The sequence below is a fragment of the Dunckerocampus dactyliophorus genome, chromosome 10 (assembly GCF_027744805.1).
Source record: "Dunckerocampus dactyliophorus isolate RoL2022-P2 chromosome 10, RoL_Ddac_1.1, whole genome shotgun sequence".
Lineage (NCBI taxonomy): Eukaryota > Metazoa > Chordata > Actinopteri > Syngnathiformes > Syngnathidae > Dunckerocampus > Dunckerocampus dactyliophorus.
In genome coordinates this window covers 15,108,765-15,132,208 of record NC_072828.1, presented here as the reverse complement: position 1 = coordinate 15,132,208, position 23,444 = coordinate 15,108,765, and the positions used below count along the sequence as shown (strand labels likewise).

General features: G+C 43.0%; 1 protein-coding gene across 2 annotated transcripts in view; it reads left to right on the top strand.

Annotated features, from left to right (window-relative positions):
• The first annotated feature begins 2,806 nt into the window (after positions 1-2,806).
• fgf22 (fibroblast growth factor 22) overlaps positions 2,807-23,444 on the top strand; it is a 41,821-nt gene continuing 21,183 nt past the window's right edge. For both annotated transcript variants that reach the window (XR_008572626.1, XM_054789007.1), the window contains exon 1: positions 2,807-3,787. Coding sequence is in view for 1 of the 2 variants with exons in the window: in XM_054789007.1 (XP_054644982.1) it covers positions 3,430-3,787 (358 nt within the window). In the remaining variant the exon portion in view is untranslated. The remainder of the gene's footprint in view (positions 3,788-23,444) is intronic.

Genomic DNA, 23,444 nt, shown 5'->3' with positions numbered 1-23,444 from the left:
CACGCTAACCAAGGTTCCACTGTAATCTAATCTTGGAGGTTGTTGGATCTTCACTTTGTTTGGATTTTTGGTGAAGAAACATTGGACAATTCATTGGAGAATTCATCTGTTCCAGTTAGCGATATCCAGAAACTTAGTAGGTAGTAAGTAGGTCTTCAACCTTGCTTCAGTCTTTGAAAAAAATTCAAGGAGTATTTTAGCATAGTGTTTTTATGTTAGTCAATGAGGTACTGATAAACAAAAGTCAAAGAAAACACAAGAATACGGACAGGGAGGTGAGTAGGTGAGAGAAATCAGATAGTACATCTTGTTGCACTGCGTTTTTTTCAGGTTTATAATAATATTGTATAAATATAATTTAACTGAATCATTCAGCTAGCGCTTTGTCTTGTCTGTCCTTGTTTTTGTTCGGATTCTGGACTCTTGTTGTGATAACATTTGATAAATATAATTGAACTGAATCAAACAATGAAAAATTTGGTTTGATGGGCTCTGACTAGTAGAGCACCTTGCCTGAGTTCAGTAATTACGATAGTTATTTATTGAACAATTACAAAAAATGTGCAAGCATGCCACAACACAGCAAAATTGCAAATAAATAGGATCGATTTACTTATCCCTTTGTTCACACATCGATTAGGTTTCATATAGCTCAGTTAAGTAGTTTTTGCGCTTCTAACAAATGTCAATAAAAGTAGTTCTACATGCAAACATGGCCCTTTTTGAATACCTTGTCCTTGGCCGTTTCATTACACAGCTTGTAAAAGAAAAACAGACAGGACTGTGTGAAGCCACAAAAAAAGGTGTTCTTCATTTCCGCCCTGTTTGACTAAATTAAAAACTCCAAACATCAGAGGGGCTGAGCGTTCCGTTGAAATATTAACGCAGGTGATCGGAACGTCTCTCAGGCTTCATCTGGACTGACTCCGCTGACACTCAACACGCCAAGCTGCTCCGAGTTAGCGACCGCTTGATGACTGGCAAAGCAGCAGGTCATAAAACAAAAGATTTGATCCGAAGAAGATGAAATAGAGTGCAAAGGTGTCAAAAGTTGTCTCGGAAGCGTCTCTGCAGACAGTAATGGAGCTGATTTGAGCGTGCTACTAAACGGTTTGGCCCTTTGCAGCATGGGGAGACAGTAGAGGTCAGGGCATTGGGATGGTGCGGGGTGGGGGGATAAGTAATACCAGGTGTCTGTAGCCATGAAAAGTGGACCAAAAAACACATGTAAGACACTTATGTGGACTACAAGTGTTGTCCCTACATAGATATTTAATTATTTGCCACTTAAGTAAGTCGAGTACAATCGGTGGTGCTATGCCCTTAATACCTATAAGTATTGCAATTTCTACAGTTTACCTGTTAAGCCAGAAAATAGCTCAAAAAAGCTAGGTGGTGCTAGCATGCTAGCGTGGTGCCACTATTTTAGTATCTCTTCTTCAGGGAAAAAACTCTACTAGTAATACTAGTAATGCTAGTAAACTTGGATATACAGGTAGACTACTTTAGAGTAGTCAGTGTGCAGCTTGTATAGCAGTGTAGATTTACTAAAAATGAATGAACATGCAGCCATTATTGTCTAAATTACTGGCAACACAATGAGTATGAGCATGTCCAAAATATGTCTAAAGTGTAAATATTTACAGTGAGCACTCTTGTTACCTAGCACTGCCTTAATCTTCTTGGGCATGGAATTCACCAGAGCTGCACTGGTTGAATCCCCTTCCACTCCTCCATTATGACATCACTAGTGGAGCTGGTGGATGTGAGAAACCTTGTGCTCCTCCGCCTTCATTTAGCTTGGAGGATACCCCACAGGTGCTCAATTGAGTTCAGGTTTGGAGGAGACACACTTGGTCACTCCATTACCTTCACCTTCTTCAGCAAGGCACTTGTCATCATAGAGGTGTGTTTGGACTCTTTGTCATGTTGGAAAACTGCCATGTGGCCCGGGGAGAAGATCATGCTCTGCTTCACAATGTAACAGTACATGTTGGAATGTTTCCCCTCAATGTGCTGCGGCTCCCCAGTGCCGGCAGCACTCATGCAGCCCCAGACTATAATGCAACAACCGCCATCATGCTTGGCTGTCAGCAAGACACATTTATCTTCTACTCACCAACTGTTTAGGTAATAATGACTATGTTGACTTATTTTCAGTGCATAGGAAATCTATATTGCCATACAAGTTGTACGTGAGCTTACTTTGTATTGTATTGTCTCTAGTGGAGATATACTGTAATAAAAATGTTTGGGCTAACTCACTTTTGGGGGATAACGTACATCCAGTTCTGGATTCTGTACATAAACTTCTGGATCTACAAGGACAAGCATTGACATCCGCAACTACTGGCCTGACGTGTATTACAGTGTTATTTTTGCAAGACCATGGAACGGGGCTTGTTATGCCAACTTTCTATTAAAAGTTTCTATTTTCACATCTTCGGAACAAATCCACCTGGTATAATTTCAGTAGAATGTGTTTACAGGTCACTGAAAAGTCCAGTTTCAGCCAACAAATGAAGGCCTTATAGAACTAATTACTAATTTATCAACTTTTCTCATTTGGCCCAAATGGTTATGAATGAGTTTGTAGGCCCCGCCTTAGCCCCCCCTTACCAGCCCTCTCCTTTCAATCCTACCCCACCACCCTACCTTCTTGGATGCTGCTACGAGCCCTTCCCAGAATAAAATGCAGGGCAAGTCAACCGGTGCTCCCACTGAGGAGAAGAGTGCCTGGCTGGCTGCACACAAAGCAGAAGAGCGTGAGGCCGTCGGCTTGCTGCTTCACTGCCCCGTGTGAGCGAGCTGACACACACTCGCCCGGCTGCCGTTCACTCTGACACATGCACACACACACAGCCCTCTCCCTCCCTCTCTCTCTCTCTCCCTCTCTCTCAGTAATACACGCTAACACACACACACACGCACACACACATGCAGACACACACAGTCAGTCAGTCATCAACCTCATTCAACTCCCTCCCAGCCACGGGTCAGCAGCTCAGACAGGCACCTTGTTCCTCTCCAGCTGGAAACAGCGGAGCATCGCAAGGTGCATAGACACACACATTTACATACATATATATAAACATAAACGCACAAGCATCATCCTTCAACCCCAGGATTTTTATCTTTGGAACGGGAAGGCAGACTTCATTCCGAGGAGGAAACCGGACAAGAGAGCAACTTTCATTCACTGAAGATGAAGTGAAAGGCAAGAAGATGACCTCTGCAGGAACTTTGACAAGCTTGTTGCAGTAGGAAGCCCAAACATCACCATCCAATGGGTCTTCTGTGAGTGGCTCCCCTCTTTCCTCGCCATCTCCTCTCCTCTCCTCGCCATCCATCCTTCCGCTGGGACGTCTCCTGATCATCAGCATGCCTACAGCCTGCACAATAAGGTGCACCTCGGGAGTGTGACCCACCATGTGCAGATGGACGCCATCCCAAGCTCACCTCCATCCTCCTGAACCTGCTCTCAGGCGACGCCAACCTCCCCCACCGCTGCCCAACGCGGCCTCCTTCTGCCTGGCATGCCTGGTCTTACTTCTGGTGGCCGCCGGCGCTGCCTCTGGGGCCTGTCCCCCTGGGTTAGGCCACGAACCCCTCCAGGTGGTGGCAGGCAGCTTGAACTGCTCATGGACGTTGGAGAGACACACTCGCAGTTACAACCACCTCGAGGGCGATGTGAGGCTGCGGCGGCTTTACTCGGCCAACAAGTTCTTCCTGTGCATTGACAAAACAGGCAAGGTGGACGGCACGCGGCGGAAAAACTACGCAGACAGTAAGTAGCTGCCGTTGTCCTGAGCAGACTTGTGACGTTTTATTTTTATGGTTGGACTTTCTTATCTGCTGCCTTTTATAGCCGTTCATAGGGATATCCTGCAGCTTCTTGTGTTGTGTTTAGAGCGTGAGACACACGTTGCTAGGTAAGACACCCGGTGCGGATTTAGGCTCCTCAAGGGACAGCTTTTTTTTTTTTTCTTGAGGAAAGACATTGAGCATCAGTTGGCAAGGCGGGCATGGAAAAATAAAAAGGGACACCGGGGATTAACTTGTCCAAACTGTGAAGAAAGTGCATCAATTGTAAGTAGCAGGTGGACACGGAAACACACGCTATGTCATGTGTGGGTTGTCTTTGATGAGGAAAGAAGTCTTACTGATGCTGTGCAAATGTCTTAGAGCACTAGATTGGTTGTTTAAACGGTGACATTCTCACTTCCTATAGGCATCAATTTTTTCCCTCACTGCTCTTGGCACCTCATTATCAATCTTAATATGCGTAAATGTCCTCAAAAAACAAACCTGCGACTTTTTTATGTCCCCGCATTACACAAACTTGTATGCAAGAGGCCCTGCTAGAGCCAGACAGTTTGTAGTGTGCATGCGGTTAGAGGACACCTGAGAAGTGCAGCAGCCGCACCTCATTGTGTCCATCAATGGATGTCTTTCAGACATTTGACCAGGTCAGAGGAGCTGACTCATGAGCTGACCTCGCCTCCATGTCCGTCACTCCCTGACTGACAGGCAGGCCCACAGTAATGCCTCTGACTGTAATATTTATGTATTTGTTAATAGCTTTTTTTTGTTTACATGAGTGGGTGAGTCAGAGTTTTTCCACATGGCTACCGAGGTTGATGGGGAAGGAGCAGCTGTTTTGTTAAAGTCACTCACGGTGCTGTTGCCACTGTTCCAATGTGTGAGTGACATTTGCTAACCTCTCCAAACGAGGCACCTGGAAGTCTTTCACAACCATCCAATGCTGTTAGAAAGTGAAGTTGAGGCTACTTATGGTGGTGTTAAATTGTGATATACGACATCGAATGTTCACTCAGTCACGAATTCATTGCACTGAAGCGCTTTTTAATAAATATGCATGGTACTTACTCGTCTTTACTTGCTATTGACGCTTTTCCATGGACTATTTCTAGTACTTGGTACTTGGTCAAGCACATCTGTCAGTGTAACATTTGAGAATGTGAAAAATGTTAGCATACCCTCCCCTGCCGTGCCTAATACTCCCCAGTCTCCACTTTGCTGCAGTGCCCTAGTTAGTTGCTGCCTTCAGTCTCCTCTTGAATAAATTGTGTCTCCTTACTATTATTTACTGTATTACAACAGCAATTGAATATTATAATGTTGCATTTGTAGAATTTAAGCAGCACAGTGAAAGGAGTTGCAGACAATAAATGTACAGTTCAAAAGTGTCAGAAGCTTGTAAGTGACCAAATGTTGGAACAAAGCCGATAATTCAACACCGTTTCATCTTTCCCAAACAGTAACTGAGGAAAGCGCTGTGAACTATTAATTGTTATTTTCGTAAGTTTGGGTACTGGTGAACAACCAAATTTGTCTTTAGCCAAAAAAGTTGGTGAAACTCAACATTTAGTCCTTTCTAGCGCTACCGTATTTCATAAATTATGACACAATTAAAATAAAAAAGATTACGTCCAGGGCTTCCCCAAAAGTCCTGAACTCCAATTTACTTTTATGCCACTGTGGTTAATAAGATAAGATAAGACAATAATTAATCTTCTTAATCTTGTATTACTCACACGGTGGATACATTTCCATGTGCACATGCAAAGGGCAATCAAGTATGAGCAGGTCAATTGCATTTGATAGCTGATAATGAAGCCAAAAACAATAAATGTAGGCACTAAACTATAGCGGTTGACTGTATTGTAACATTGTTAAATAACGCTAAGGTGTAGGTGATCCGCAGTCAACGGCTGGAATTCATTGCTAGTAAGCTGCTGTTTTACTATTATTTTAAGTTATAGCGCAATATTAGGGGCAGGGTGCCACCAGATCCAGCACTCGTCGCTGCAGTTTTACTTTGCGTAATATGTAAAAGAATTATTTTATCCATATTATACTGCTAATTTCAGTATGTGTATGTCTGTCATGTTGTTCCAGTTCCTGTCCAGGGGAACAGCACTCTCAACCCTTATTCAAAGAGCCTAGTGGCCTATGGGGCAGTTATGATTGAGCCCTATGAAGTCTACCCAGCTATTTTAATGTTTAAATAAACCAGTGTTAGAATCATTAAAACCAGCACTGTGCATATCTGTTTTTATTCAACTGTGATAAGTGAATTTCCACGAAGTAGGATTCCTTATTTATAAATTGAATATTTTTCTAATTAGAGCAGAGAAAACCAGTCTACAACCTTGTAAATAGAATTTTTAATACTATTAGAGCCTTCTAGACATGAAATAACACCTTTACACTCGGATTACCTAATATAGTCGACATGGTAAGAGAAAATAAGGCAAAATAAAGACTCACACATGATAGCATTGGGAGAGTTCCTTGCGGTTTCTTTTTTTTTTTTTTTTTACTTCCGTGACTTCCTGCGGTGGCTATTGTCTCATCAATGTAACATAATATACTGACATCTAGTGATCAGTGTAAAACAGTACAAACCACATCGTGTCTTTCAATGCGTTTTCTGAATGTCTCATAGTTGAATTTTAGTTCATTTAGTCATGTTTATGCTTGAAAATGCTTCATTTAGGCTAAAATAGATACATTTTGCTTAAAAATACTATTTTTGACTAATAATAGGTCGTAGTCAACCAGGAAACAGCAATAACTTATTAATTAATATGTTTTGAAAAACCATGATAGAGTGAAGCCAAGAAATTGGAAGTGCGATGTGGTGAGGGATGACTGTATTCTATCCATAGTATACTATGTATGTGTATGTATAACTTCTTGGTCCTGTTGCTGTCTATGACAGGCAAATGCTAATGTTGTTTTGGACTACTATATAGGGACGTTATGATTGAGTCCTATAAAGTCTGCCTAGCAACAAGCTGCAGGCCATTCGTGTGAAGATAACAGAAAAAGAATCCAAGCAATTGTATTAATCTACTGTATGTTGCCAGCAAATCGCCTGCCTAAGTGGTTACAATAAAATCGCCACTGTGCCTATAAGCATTTCCAGCCTCGCTCACGTCACTCAAGCTTCAGGTGGTGTCGGTTTCACTCCGCCTTTACGTCCTTGTGCACTTTAGCAATCATCCTCTCATTTCCTTCGGTGGAAAGAACGGTTCTCACAAGGAGGGGTGGGCGTGTAGAACAAGTCGAGCCAAAACGACAGTCAAAAACGCTTGCGGTCACTGCATGAAATGCCACAATATCGTTTGTTTAGGATTTCAATCAGACTTAAAGCCTCTTGGCCCACAGAAATTCTTGATACTGATACCGCGGCTATAGATTAGAGTGGGAGGTCATACATATTTAATGACCGCATGGGTGAATCGGATACCAGACGAAAGCTAACTGACTACAAAGGCACAACAGCTGCTTTAAAAGTCGGGCTGATCGTTCCTCTCTCTCTGTCCCCTCTCGCCTTGCCCTGTACGGTCGATCCAGTCGACTTCACCGCCACCCCACTCAGTTTTTCCAGGCTCCCTCTCTCTCAGGTGCAAAAACAGTTGGAATTAGTCAACAAGTGCTACGTTAATTGAGGGCTGGAAAATATTGTATCAATCCCGGTGGAACGGTGGCATGGAGCAGCTGAGGGAGGGGGCCACTGGGAGGGAAAGTGGCTTTGGATGAGAGAAGTGGGACAGGATTGACAGAAGAGATTGAAAACAATGAAAGAACCCCAGCAAGTGTTTTGAGTTACTGATTATGACGAATGAGCTGTCAGGCTGAGATTGATGCACCTTTTGCAGATGCCTCATCAGAGCCAGGGCGGTCCAAACACGTATCACTTACATCTTCAAAGTACACGCAGTGGGACGTTCCTGCTTTACCTGTGCACACATGTGCAAATGCACACAAATATGCACTCAAGCACATACAAGCATTAAGGCTTTGGGTTTCTGCATCCACAGTGCTAAGCTAACCTAGCCCCATGATGATATTTGTAGTAATTGGACCTCGAAATAAAGAAAAGTTTTGGATGGTACGCCGGCTTGTGAAAAGGAGAATAGCATATCTCACATTGCCACTGCTTTTCATGGTCTCTTTTAACGGTGGACCAGCCAGGACACCACTTGATTTGTGTGAGCACAAGCCTAACTGCTAGATAGTAAACATACTAAGTTGCATGTTCTACAAGTTGATGTTAAGCCTACGTCACAACCGGATGTACAGGCTCCTACGGCCGATCTACGTGCACAAAAATGCAAGAACCAGAGGGCGCACGTGTGACATGCTGATTTTCGAGCTGTAGACTGGCCGCAGAGGTTCTTTGTCATGTCAGACAAACTTTACCGGTGCTTACGTTTTTTTCAGGTTGCAAGACAAACTTATGCACTTCATTTGTCTTCGTGCGTCGTCCGTATGGCCAACCTGTGTCTTTCGTACATTTTGCTGGTATCAGGTTTGGGCAATTTTTTTGTACGTCGCACTTGCAGACTCCTATGTGTGTCGGGCGCCACATACCCCACATACGTAATTAGTGCGGCCAACGCACGTTCAGATATTTTGAACGCGTGTCGAGATCTTACTCCTTCATGGTCACCACAACTACATTCTCCACGAACAACAAAAATTGGGGAACGCCAAAAATCACACAGACAAAACAAATGGTATGTCCAGTTGTGACCAGGTTCTACTAAAGGCACGTTTTAGCATTTAGCATGTACTGTATGTTAACTGGCCCTATTTTTGCTTGCTAACAAATGTTTGGGTTTACCGCTGCCCACAGTGGCTAAAAATTCAATTGTACCTTTCAACTGTAGAGGGACCCTAGCTCCACCATTTGAGACATGTTCACTAAAAAGTTGCTAAAATTAATTTGCTGAGTAGGGGAGGCGCCTTGATATGTTTTTTCTTTTGAATTATTATTTTTAAAGGATGGAAAACACACCCACAAGTGTTTACAAAAGTTCCAGAGGCAAATAGGCATCATATGCTGTCCTGGGTCAACAGCTGCAAGGCCACATCCAAAAACCACTTCACATTTATGCTATTAGGAAATTATAAAACTCAGAAGCCATTAAATATTCGGAAAAGCAGTTACACGTATGCAATTAAAGGACTTTGAATTGGTACACTGAAGAAATAAGGTCACCTCAACGCACAAGTCCAACCAGATCCGCCAAAGAACTCTTCTAACCGGGGCGTGTGTTGTGTTTACTGACTTTTTCTCGGGTTTTCTGAGTTCACAAGCGTGTTTGAGTTGGATGGCGCCCAGTGTGTGAGTGCAGGGGGGGTGGGTGGAGTGGAGTGTCGGGGGAATCTTCCACCCTGATGAAATATGTTGTGGAAATTAGTCAAACTTGTTTTAGATGCTCAGGACACGCTGCCAAGCACTTTACGCCAGGATGAGTGCGCAGTGAGTGTCAGCGCTTGCCCATTCCAGGGTCACAGCAAGGGAGCTGGAGCCTATCCCAGCTGACTAAGGGGAGAAAGGCAAACGACAGACTGCCCGCTAGTCAATTTGCAGGGAGAGTAGGAAGAGCAGACTGAGCGGATATTTATATCCCACACAAGCTGTATTTAAGTCAGCTATGTGAACAACTACACTACCAATGGCACTGATCCCACAACTGAGTGTGTGTTAATACAGCGACTGTTCATATCTCTGAAGATTAAAAATTGTGTAGCGCACTGTATATATATATATTAATGAAAATATGAATAAACAAGTCTCATGATACATAGAGTCATGTCAAAAATCATGAGGTGTCCTAATTTTGTGTAAGCTTCTACTCCTGAACCGTAGCACACAAAACGGTGAAAATTAGTCAAAACATGCACCCCGACTGTATTGCCTGTGCTATTATTTTTCGAACAAATCCTATGTCGTTAAACCCCGTAAATCGGACTGACTTGAAATGTTCTCACCATGCTCAGTGGGCCCTAGAAAAACACCCGCTGTAACTTTAGGCTGTTTAACCGAATCACCACAAAATTTGGTACACACATTTAAGGGTCTAACAAGCACCCGTCTGTAAAGTTTGAGCAGGTTTGATGACAAGGTCTTTGCAGGGGCACAGGCACGACTGAGCTACTAATTGGCCATGAGTCATTGACGATTTGTCTAATGGTTATAAAAGTTTGAGGATACCTGTATTAGATGTATGCTAGCATGTCTTCCAAAGCATTTTGAGCACAACCCACAGGGGGTGCCACCAATGTCATTACAGTCATGTCAAAATTAGTCATGTGCCTTGAAAATACAGCCATTAACACATCAATCTCATATAACCCCAAATAAATGAACACATACAGTATCTCTCTAAAAGCCCAAGTAAATGTGAATGAACTGGTGTGCTTTACTTCCCTTCATAATATTGAGGTTACACACAAAAGAACCTACAAAAACGATATCCATGCCTGAACACGAGTTGCCGATGACATTTTGTTAAAGAACACAGCATGTACAGTAATCACACTAACTGCTTATTGTTATTGTGGTTATGTCAACAGTGGAGAGCAATTATATCCACTTCTCCACACAGCAGTAATTCGGATAGAGCTCAGACAGGAACGCGTGACCGAATCACAGAGGGCAGAGGAGGGAAGCACCTGGTCTCAGGAAGCGCATTTTGGTACGCGGCATCAACAGAATCCGCATGTTAATGAGGCAAGACGAAGGGCAGGGGGGGCGTGATCTGCTCGGTATTGAGGTGAAAATTAAAGGCTAGGGGTGTGCTGGAGCTTTTCCAGTTGCTCATTAGGCATTAAGTACAGGGTGAAAGGGGATTGGTGGATCTTCCGAATTCCAAAAAATCAATCATCCCAACGCAATGAATGATGAACTTTTGCTTGTAAAGTACAGAAGATTATTGACCACCAAATACAAGAAGCTCCCAGAACACTAAGTCCTGGGAACGCTGTTGGGACAAGAGTGTTGGTTTCACTTTAATTAGCCGAATATCCCCGCTTTCTGCCGCCACGGTGCCGTATTGTGAATGGACTCTCGAAATGTAGCAATTAGTAGCTAACAACCTTTGGCAGTCTGGCTCCTCTCTGGGATTTACTGGGTTCATCAGCGGGTTTATAGAGTCTGACTTTGGCTCCGGCAGCCGATTCCTTTATCGTGACATCCTGTGGGTGTGAAGGCTTTCACAAAGGAGACAACTTCACAAGGCCTGCCAACAGGACACTTGGACTTTGAAGCAATAGAACTGATATTCTGACAGGTTTATACAAATTCATCAATGCTTTGTAGAGCAAATAAAAAGATTCTTCTAATATTCCTCGAGCCAGAGGAAAAGAAGAATTATGTGAGCTTCGATTTGCATCATTCCCCATGACTAACCTATCCAAAGGAGTCCAAAAGTTCCTCCCTTATTGATTTAGGAGGATTAGACGCCCTTGTAAAAACAAGCCACCATTAATCACATAATGCAACTTTCAAAGAACAAAAAGTTAGCATTTTTCTCATTGCAACTCCAACACCAACATGGCAAACATGCTTCTATGAAAATGACCTAATTTGCGCAATGTTTTTGGTGGGGGCTAAATGTTGTTTTCATGACATTCACTAACCAGAGTCACAAAATGACATAAATTTTCTACTAATCACCAGCACAGCGTACAGTTCTGCACTGGGTCAAGTGATCTTTTGATTTTATGGTCACATTTGGGTGTGGGTGGAGCTAAGCACATGTGGGTCAAATAACTGGCCAATAACAATGAAAACGATTTATTAAATGACAACAAAATGAGCAAAGAAATTAAAGCAGTCCCAAATATTACCAGTGAATTTCTTAGCGCCTTTTGGATCGTTGCCAGTCCGGAGAGGTGGAGAGGAGTCCTCCTGTAGCGCTTGGCTGGTGATGCTGTGCCTTCTGTCGCCCTAAAACGAAGGGGATTGACTGTTTGGGGGCTGCCTAGGTCTTGCTGCACCGGATCGCTGTGCCGATGGAGTCCTCCAGATCTCTTAACACTCAGCCGTGGCCCCAAGGGTACCGCCTTTTCCCTACCACTTTGGAGCGGCTGCTTAAGATGTGCTCCAGGGTGCCCCTCTTCTGGATGAGCTCACACTCAGGAGTGTCTACCAGGCCTCAGGTGTGCAGGTTGGAACTTCATGTGAGATGGTTCTGCTTTCCGGTTTCATATGCTTGCTACCTCCACGCAACCTTTACAAGGATTCCTACTGATGCAGTTTTAGCATCTGCAGAGTCCCTGTACATCGACATCTCTGTGGAGTGGGAGACTTTGTACTTTTCTGTTAGGCCACTGAAAGGAAGGTGCGGCTTGGTGGAATGGCCATACAGGTCGATACTGTTCAAGGACCAAGGGAGTCCCAGCCATCTCCTGAGAAACTGGCTGATGGACTCTTTAGAGCCGTTACCATTGTTAATGAGACACTGTGGATTAACAGCGGCCAGAGTGTTCTTGGCACGACTCCATGCTGGTAGGTCCAGGCTTTGAATTAGAAGACCAGATGTGTCAATTGCTGTGAGCCAGGTGGTCAGGTTGCTCTCTCGTTGTATGGCAGCTGACACCCGCAGGGAGCTGTCAAAGATCTTGCCCAGGCTCTTGACTGGTGTTCCGGTCACTGATGGGATTCTGATCTCTTCCACCTTACCCTTTTTCAGGACTAGACACCTGGACTTGGTGGGCTTGAAGCTCAATTAAATGTTTTTTTTTAATAATATGAATATGTTTTATACGAATGTATACGTATTACGGCTATATGTTGAACAGAACAGGTGGATGTACTGTAGCTCAGTTTGCCATAGCTGATGTCACGTCCTTTTTTAGGCACCAAACTAGTTGAGACTGAATCGACAGCACCTGTGCTCGTTGCAGCGAAGCAGTGGATTCCATTTTGTCTCAATTGCCTCAAAAATCAATTCCTTCCCACACTTGATTAAGCCTTATTGATTTATTAGTGGATTTGTTATAATGTCTGTCCCTCATGGTCGGCAGTGTATTGTGCCAACACAACCAGAAAACAATTGTGTAAAATATGGAAGCTTTGTATGCCTTTGATGTGACGATCCCTGGTGGCTGTTACCGTGTTTTACTGTTTACCACATTAATGTCGCTTCATTGCTGTCATTTGCTGTTACTACAACCAATCATCTGGACTAATCTGAACCGTTCAATGTTCCCTTCAAAAATGTCTTTTTTTCACTATCTAGATATCCATAAACAGATTTATGCCCCCTGCTATGATCGCATTAAGAGCTTTGTTTTGACTCTTCTTGAACTGAGCCAGACGTGTGTCGGAAAGCCTTTAACCACTGGTCCAGGACTAAAGCACCCCTGCTGGATGGACTTGGCGTCCTTACTGCACTTTATAGCTTTAAATGTCAGTCTGGCACTACAGAGGAATGTCATGCACCTGTTGCCCTAAAGACAGACAAACCCTCCAATGCATGGTTTGGTTTGGTCATGCAGGAAGTAATAAGAGTCAGTAAAATCAGGCGTTTCCTCCGGTCTTACGCGTGACGTGCAGGTTGATCTTTTTTCCAATTATTATCACAGGTGCACGAAGAAGCTCCATAAAGCCCCAATAGACTTTAAACACTCTCTCTTAGCTGAAATAACCCACTTACACACACACACAAATAGAGCAAGCACAACATGCAGGCCAAATATTGACTCGCTGTCAGGCAATCATGCCATAAAAAAATCGACTTTACAACGGCAATAGACTTGAAATTTGTCAAATCACCAACGCCTCAGGAGAATGCATGGAAGTGACATTTTAGCACAATTAGTTGATTACACTCGTCTGTAAACACAAACCAGAAAACATGAGATGATCCAGCATGCAGATAACTGCATCATGAACTGTAGCGGTTACATGTTTTTAAGATTAGGTGGGTTTTTTTTATATATACACAAGCCTGAAGCTGCACTAGCAGCTTTGTGAGGTGAGGACAAACACTGGAAACTGTGTGTGTGTGTGTGTGTGTGTGTGTGTGTGTGTGTGTGTGTGTGCGTGTGTGTGTGCGCTTTGGACATGAAATAAGTGGGCTGCTAGATACCCGCAGTGTAATGCAAAGATGGATTAGAAAGGTCCCCTTCAAAAACTTGACACTGATGTACGTTTACGCTCACATCTTCTACTGCGACGGAGCACCGCAGCCATCTTGTTTACACAGTGGAGGAAGATGTCAGCGTCTTCATCACATACACAAGAATGCACAGACGACAGTGCACAGTGATACGGCCGGTGACAAATATACTGTAACACCGAGCGATTTGTGAAGTCTGAATTTTTTTGAGGAGGCTTTCTGAACGCCTATTTTTTGGAGAAGCCAAACTCTTTACTTAAATGGCCCCAGCAGATCAGCGGAACTACAATCCTCGTCACGGATCTCCGACCGCAACTGGACTCACAGGACCAACTGAGGGCGGTAAGTCATTGTTGTTGCGATCTTATTTATCATGTATTGTGTAAAAGTAAGACATGAATAACATCAAATTAAAAGCCCAAAATGAATTCCGACCCACCGTCCACCAGTTCAAGTTCCAGCCAAGTTTTTCCAGAGAGATTATTACATCGCTGTTTGACGTGTGTGGTAAAAGGCAGTGCGCTAGCATGAATTAACTTGAGACAAATGTGCACATTAGCACTCAATAAGTCATCAAAACTTACCTTTATGCATTCCCACATAGTATCAGCATTTGACACCAAATATGAGGTGAAAGAAAAATGGTAAAAATACAGTAGTAGTCTATCTGTGCGGCATGAGACAAAGTTAGCACACGCACAATGGACATGCGTCAAGACAGACGGATGTAACAGAGAGAATCTGGCCACTTTTCAAAATAAAACATAAAAAAAATAAAATAATGGAAACTATTTTTTCTTTCTGTGCGGCCCGGTACCAAATGATCCACGGCCCGGTACCGGTTTACACCACATTGCACATCACTGCAGGGACATAAGAGACGGCCCGTCACTAACATAGCAAACTATCGAGCTAAATAGTTAGCCTCTCCAATTTACTTATTCTAAACTTAAGAATTTTTTTAAACGGAGTGGGGAAGAAGGACGTAAGAAGCCAAAAAGGCACCACTTCTGCACGGAATGGGAGGAAAGTTTTTTTCACTCACGTTGGACATGCTCTGGCTGACTCCATACACTGTGAAGGTAATATAATGTAATGTCATGTCTCATCATTATAACATTACTGATGCCTAGTGACCAGAATACTACATATAGCTTGTCTTTCAATATTTTTTTACGAATGATAGCCAACCACGAATAATAGCCAACCACAAAACAGCAATCACTTATTAATGATTTTTTTTTTTTGAAAACCGTGATAGAGTAAGGGAGCAATGTTCAAACCGCAATATAGCGAGGGACGACTGGAATTCAATTTTGAAACTACGATAACGAATGGAGAAATTTTTTGTTGAAAAATCCTTACACTTTGTAGGAGGTGAAATATCTCACTCCAGGTTTCACTATAGCACAATAAATGGTGTCGCACTGTAGAAAACGTGCATCTTCTTACTTACTTTGTTGTGCAGTTAGCTCACAACTTTTTGATAGCGGGCCCCACCATGTTTCGCTATGCCCAATAAAAGACGTAGCAGCGTAAGCACTGTTGCCAACTCCTTAGTAAGAAAAGCAGGTATTAGCTCTTGCAGAACAGGACTACTTGTTTAATTTTTCACACGTTCTGACACACTGACAGGTAAGTGACCCAGTCTGAATGAGGATTGAGTGTAATGAGTAGTAATTTAATGAAGATTAAGAAATATTTACGTTGTGTGAAACAGATCGAGATCCCCCACAGTGGCATCACACCTTGCGCATGCCTGATTCATGGATGTGTAGAGCTCCACTATGCTCTGTATGCTGCTGGAGCTGACTGCGCACTGACCACTTGTGACTGATTTGGGGTGGGCGGACCTCTCTGCAGCACCCACTGTTGCTCAGTGACAACAGAAACTGCAGAACAATACGTGCTTTCACTTTTAAGTCTCTAAATACCAGAAAACTTTCCAACAGCACCAAAAAAAGTCGCTAGTCGTTTTTGAGAAAATATGTTGCCAAGTTGGCAACACAGATCTGCAATAATTTCAATTAAAAACAGTAGGATAAAGGCTGTAAGTTTTATCACGATTTATCAATAAACTATATTGTCTGTTTGCAATTTAGCAGGCTACTTTCTGGTTCATAGAGAAAACAAAGTAAGCTCATTTCATCTAATCTGTCATTCTTGTAACCACAACTTTATCCAGATCAAACTTTACTGACTTCTTCCTTGGAATGTGTGCACCGCTACGTAAAGTTTTGTAGTTTTTGCATAATCCTATGAACTGAATTACAAACCGATGCCGATCAAAGGCGGCCGCACGGTGGAAGAGTGGTTAGCATGCTGGCCACACAGTCAGGATATCAAGAAGACCTGGGTTGAAATCTCTTCTTGAATCATCACAAACTCTGTGTGGAGTTTGCATGTTCCCCCCCTCGTTTGCGTGTTCTCCGGGTACTCTGCTTTCCTCTAAAAAAAACATGCATGTTAGGTTAATTGGTGACTCTAAATTGTCCAGGTAGGTATGAATGTGAGCATGTCTATATGTTCCCTGCGATTGGCGACCAGTCCAGGGTGTACCCCTCCTCTCGTCGAAGTTTGAGCTCTTTATAGAATAAAAACTGAGGCTAGGAATGAGTCATCGTTGAAGATAATGAATGCAAATGTGTGTGGTTTAAAAACATGTGGGTCCTCACATGATCACACATCCACAAGGACCTGCTTTTTATCTTCTCTGCTTCCCAAGCAGCAGGGATGTGAATTTGGCATTGCTTTGGTGTTCTTTGAAGGTGTGTACATTTGGAATGCATGCGCCTGTGTTTATACTCGTGCCATTGCAGCAGTATGAAGTGTACCCTGAACAGAAAAAAAGATTTGTGCTTCCTCTCCCAAATGACTAATATGAACCAGCCTGTAAGTCACACTCCATTGTAATGCTTGTGAGCTTGTGTGTGTGCGTGTGTGTGTGTGTGCGTATGTGAGTGAAGGCGGGTGTTTTTCCCATTTTGGAGGGGGCATGGTGCCCATTAGGAGACACTGTTTAGCATGGAAGGTGTTTCCTCACTTTCCGTAGAGGAAGTATGAGGACATGAACGCGGTGGTGGTGAAAACGTCCACCACCGTGGTTGAGGTATCTGAGGTAGTCAAAAAACTTCTCAGCAGCGGGTGGACGAGTTTTGCCCTGAAGTCCTCAAGGTGCTGGATGCTTTTGGTTGACACTTGAACACTGAACACTTGAACACTGCTTGGAAGTCGTGAACAGTACCTAGGGCCGCAACGATGATCCATAAATCAATTAACCGCCTGATAAATAAAAACAAACGTGATCATTTTGCCGGCAACAAGATATTGATGTTTGAATGTTTGTTTTCCTCCTCTCTCTCTACCAAACAGGCTGGATGACAAGAGAATTCACATGCATCTGTGCATCTGTCTCAACAACTGGCCGCGTTTCTTCGATAGCAGAATGAACAGATTGAGTGAACCCTCTGTCTGACCCAAATCAAACAAGGCATGGGAGGGTTTGTGCGTCTTTAGGGCAACAGGTGCATGACTGAATGACTGAATGACTGGATGACTGAGTGCACAGTGAGTGCACTGCTTGCTAACGGCGTGTGTCGTGTGCTAATACTAGAATATTTTCGTCGTGCCTTACATTAATGAAAATATGGTCTCAAAAACTGTATTAACTGACAATATTAAATAGATATTTTATCATTACATTAATGAAAAAATGGTCTCAAAATAATGTTGAAAATAATACTGTTTCTCAGCAATAATTTGTAGGACAATTCTCGTCCAGCAAAATTTGTTTTCGTGACAGGCCTAACAGTACCACTGGATTGGTAGACCCCTTTCCCAACAAGGCTGACCGGAGGGTGTGCATTCCAACTACAGGGGGATCACACTCCTCAGAAAACACTCAGGAAAGTCTATTCCTGTACTGTAGATAAGGTATGGCCGTTAATCGTACTTCAGCTACAGGAGGTGCAATGTGGTTTTCATCCTGGTGATGGAACGCTGAACCAGCTCTACACCCTTGCAAGGATACAGGAGGGTGCCCAACCAGTCCACATGTGATTTGTGGACTTGGAAAGGCATTCGACTATGTTCCGTGGTGGGTACTCGGCAAGTTTGTGTTTAGTCCTTGTACAACTGGAGCAAGAGCCTGGTTCGCATTAAGTTTGCAGTAAGCCTGTTCATGGTGAATGATGGCTTCCGCCAAGGCTGCCCTTGATCACCAATTCAGTTCACAATTTTTATGGACAGAATTTGTAGGCACAGCCAAAGCATTGAGGGTGTCCAGTTTGGGGACCTTAGGATCTCATATCTGCTGTAGTTGCAGATGATTTGCTATTGATGGCCTCATCATGGCTATGTGACCTTCAGCTTTTACTGGGGTGGTTCGCAGCTGAGTGTGAAGATTCTCGGTTGAGACTCAGCACCACCAAATCTGAGGCCATCGTTCTCAACCGGAAAAGGGTGGATTGCACCCTTGAGGGAGGTCTTGCCCCAGATCGAGGAGTTTAAGTATCTCAGGATCTGGTTGAGATCGACAGGCAAGTCAGCCTAGTGTCTGCAGTCATGTGGTTTCTGTACTGTATGGTGATGGTGAAAAGAAAAGGAAGGCAAAGCTCTAGATTCTACGTTCCTGCCCTCACAAATGAGCTTTGGGTAGTGATCGAAAGAGCAAGAGCTTGGACAAGCTGCAGAATTTCCTCTGCAAGGTGGCTGGACTCAACCTAAGAGATAAGGTGAGGAGCTACATACAGGAGGAGCTCAGAGGAGAGCGACTGCTCCTTCACATCGAGAGGAGCCACTTGAGGTGGCTCTGGCATCAAGTCTGGATGCCTCCCTGGTGAGATGTTCCAGGCAGACTCCAGGGCAGACGTAGGACATACTGGAGGGATTTTGTCTCACAGCTGGCCTGGGAACGTCTCGGTATCCCCTCGGTGGAGCTGGAAGATGTGGCCGGAGACCAGGAAGTCTGGGCTTCCCTACTGAGACTGCTGCGGAAGAGAATGGATGGATGGATGGATGGATGGATGGATGGATGGTGTAGTACTAAATACTGCACTGGGATTGTCAGCGTCCAACAGGACTGTGACAATATTTATATAATATTTACAGGGTTTTTTGTGCATTAAAAAAAATTGTTTTTATTAAATTTATATTATTTTTTTCTCTTGAGGCGTTTGGATTTTTTTTTATTAAAAATTACACAAAAAGTATGAATGTTCAAAAACTTTGGAGAGGAGGGGGCAAACTAATACATTTTGGTGTTGATCCAGCTGTTTTTTGTGATTTTTTTTAATTTGCTTACATTTCTTGAATTTATAAGTAAATAATATTAACAACATATCCATTTTCTATGCCGCTTAACCTTATTAGTGTTGCGGGTGTATGCTGGAGTCTATCACAGCTGACTTTGGGCGAAAGGCGGTTTACACCCTGGACTGGTCGCCAGCCAATCACAGGGTAACAATACATTTGATCATTTCTTAATTTATGTGGATATGTAGGACTGCTGTTTCTAATATTATGGCTACCCTATTGGTTACATGAGACAGTACACAAGTATACAAGAAGACAGCATACAAGAAAAACCCTTTCACTTTTAATAATATTAACAATGGTACTGGTAATACTAATAATCATGATGATAAGAATAAGAAGAACACTACTGTAAAGATAATAAGAAATAATAATAAACTACATTATGAGAGACAACCACAATGTATCCCACTGGGCCTCCTTCAATTATTATGTATGTACAGTATATGTATATGTATGTATGTGTATTATGTATATACAGTATATCTTAGATAAATACTAGAAACGTTCAACAAAACAACTTCCAATAATCAGTTCAGCTCAAATGAAACTATTCAATGAGGACTAAAATGTCCTAATCAAAATGGATGAGGATATACCAGTTTTGGTGCATTTCAAGTATTCATGGTGTCAAAAACTGAGCATTTGTGCTGCTGTATTGTATTGGATACCATTGGATAGTGTACCTAATGGAGTGACCGGTGTCTTTTTCTTTGTGTCGGTCAGCGCTTTCCGAACAATCGCGACTATGTTTTTCCCCCAACTGCCCCCTCCACTCCTGGGTAGTGGATCGTATTGGGGTCAAGGCCACTGTTTGGCCAGTGGAGCAAGAGACAGTTCTGACAAGAGTCCTGACTTTGTTCTGGCGCCCTCTGTCACTTCCCTGTGTGCCCGTCTCATTTGAATAATAATGGAAATGCGGGCCAAGCCGAGGCCGCAGTGTCAGTCACGTCTGTGCTCGCTCACTGGAACACACCTGAGCGTCACACACCGACGCTTGAAGCTGGCTGGGGTATTAAAGTTGCAGGAGGATGTAAATACAATAAATAGGAGCTGACATGAATGACACAAAAATAGTAAACTTACCACTAAACATGACAAAAAAAGTGGATCATTTATACTGGAGAGAGAGAGAGAGAGAGAGGACAAGGCCCATGTAATGACTGGATCTTTGATATGTATTTTATAATTAAAGAATTAAAGAAAGTGCAAAATTAATAGAATTCTTGCTTTAAGATGACACATTCATCTCTGAAAGTTTAAATAAGATTTGCTGAAAATTGTGGTAAGTGGAAATGTGACCTGAATATCTCTGACTCCAATTATCTAAAATCTTGGTTCAAATCAATTCTTGCACCAAATTTCAATAGGGTTCTCGGTGCAAATGTGGTTCCAAATCAACAGTGTTGTAGCACTGGCATAAAAACTAAGCAAGGAAACGTAGTAAAGAGGCCACAAAGCTCACATGCTAACTAAATTATTTAATATGAAATAAAGTTAAAAAGTTGCCTCTACATAACAAAATTACAACGTTTAAAGGAGATTGTTCTCGCGAGATCAAAATGTGTCTGTTTTCATCGTCTCTTGCTGCCAAGCAGGCAGGAAGAGAGTTCACTCTGTGCATTGGTACAGTACCGCTTCATAGGACAATGCCGTTTCATAAAAGAATGGCATTCGAACGGAGTGAGACCTCGTGTCATAGGGGCTATCCACACAGAAACTTTTTCAGGTCAAAACGGCAAAGTACTTTATCGTTTCAGCCTCTCATCCACACGGAAATGGCATTCTGGGTGCCCTAAAACGGGATTCTTTGAAAACGACTTCCAGAGTGGGAAAATCTGAAAACGCCAGCTTGTCGTTTTCGTACAGACAGCCGAACTGCTGTTTTACAGAAATGATGATGACCAACCCACCACCACCCCGTCACCATCACGTGACCAGAAGTGAGCTTGGACAAAAAGTCAAAATAATATCTGAACATTGTCTTTTTGCTGTCTCTTTCTCCAAAATGACTCATCAAAGTAATTCCCCTTCGTCATAAGTCTAGATGAGCCTTGGAAACCGGAAGACGATTAACTTATGCGCATGCGTTGTCTTCTTCTATAGTTTGGTGTCATGTGGTTCCGAATGCGTGTCTGTTTCCAGCGCCACACGTAGGTGTGCCTTGTGTGTTACATCGTTTTCACCGAGTGACTCGTTCCTGTCTGGATGCAACTATTTACTAATCTGGCACATTGTGGATGCAATTTTTTTTTAACCTTCCCAAAAAAAATCCCAGGAACGTTCCGGTGTGGACAGGGCCATAGAGTCACTTCGTCTCTGTGGGGGAGGCGGGGCCGCTTGCATACACACAGAGAGTGCTGCAAGTAGGCCTTGTGCGGATGCAATGCAAGGTAACATACAGGCGTAGTACAAATTAGGAGGGTAAAAAAAATTATTGCAACGCAAAATGTCAGCCACCGACTTCAAACCGAATGAGCAAGGTGAACCCATCAACACAGATGGACTGACAGACTTACCTCACCAAACATCCACGCTATCCAGTTTTCTTATCTGGGAAAATAACTACACATCGAGATGCAGAGCCTTCGTCCCTCAACACTCACTGAGACGTTCGATCAACAAAGTAAATACAAGCGGATCAAATGGTGCGCGTTTACAGAAAGTGTACTTTGCTACGTTGCAAAAGAAATGCTGCTCAAAAATACAGTTGAAAAGCCAACATTTCAGAAAATGCTGCAAACGTTTGACAGACAGTACGAATTGCCTGTGAGAAAATGCATGTCACAAATGCCTATTCCACACCTTTACAGAGTGAAAAATGAAATAGTAAAGTATATTATTATATATTATTATTATAATAGCATTACGGGTTTGTTTGTTTCCAAAACTGCTGACAATAATATCGTTTAGCATCAATTTGTGGGACAATTAACATTTCAAAACACACCTGCTAAAAAAATATATTTTTTTCAGTCATATTTTTATTGTACTTTTGTTAAAATTAATGTGAAAATATTGCCTCGTCTTATCTCATTCTCGTGGACCCAACCTTGTGTCGTGTCGTCTCATGAGCCGGGTGTCTCGTGACACCCCTACCTGCTACCTTATGCATTTAACCTTAAGCAGCAACAAACACACCTCAAAAACACTTGGGTTCTTGCAACATATAATTTAGGTGACGGCATTGTCCAAAATCAATTGTGTTCTTGCGCTAACAGAGAACAAGAATCCTTGCATGTTAATAAGATGATTGATTCAAAATTGTGAGTGGTATAGGCAGGTGGGACAGATGTCAGCCTGCACTCCACTGGATTGTTGACCCAAGCGCCGTCTAACATCTCCGATAAATACAATACAAAAGTCAAGTCTTATTATCAAAAAAATACATATAATACAGTATTTCCAAAAGCTGTTGTGTAAATTGTGATGTCTAGGGAGTCCAAGCGACATATTCAGAGCGAAACTGTGACGGCAAAGCGGTAGCAAAAACGATGGTACTTGCGATGTAAAATATTTTTGAGGTGGTACTTGGTGTAAAGAGTTTGAGAAGCATTGCAGTAGTTAATGACATCAAGTCGGTGCAGTTTACAATCCCACGAACACCAGGATTGGAAAGCATAAACAAGTTTTTTTGTCGTTGCCTGATTGCCTTCCATGCTTGGGTTTGGCTTTGGACGTCCAGCTTAAACCAGCCACAGATGCAGCAGCAGTGAGCCAGCTTTCTGCAATTTAGTGGCACGGGGAGGGAATGACCTCAGACTAATGTGGATTCCACCATCCCGGCCACTATTCCCAGGGTAGCAAAGTGCAGGAAACTGCAGAAGTTGTGAGTCACAAAGGCGCTCTGCTAGTAACTATCTGTAAAAGCCTTTGATAGGCGGGCCGTTGGCTTGTTATGGATGTGATGCATGATTTGGAGGGCACTTTGCTCTTGCTGTCCCCCTATGCCTTGATTAAAGAAAAGGCCTCTTTAGTCAGGAAGATTGGTACCACACAGGCACACACTCTTGGTTAACCTTTTTCACCTCCGCTATCCATCAGTTTCATTGCCCCCCTGTGCCCCCTTCCCCCTCAGGTTGGCTGCTAGTTTTACCTTTCCTGGCTGGTGGAGCCCCCTACATGCTTGTAAATTTAGGTTTTGATCATCAGAGGGCCAGCAACCTGGAGGTTAAATACAAT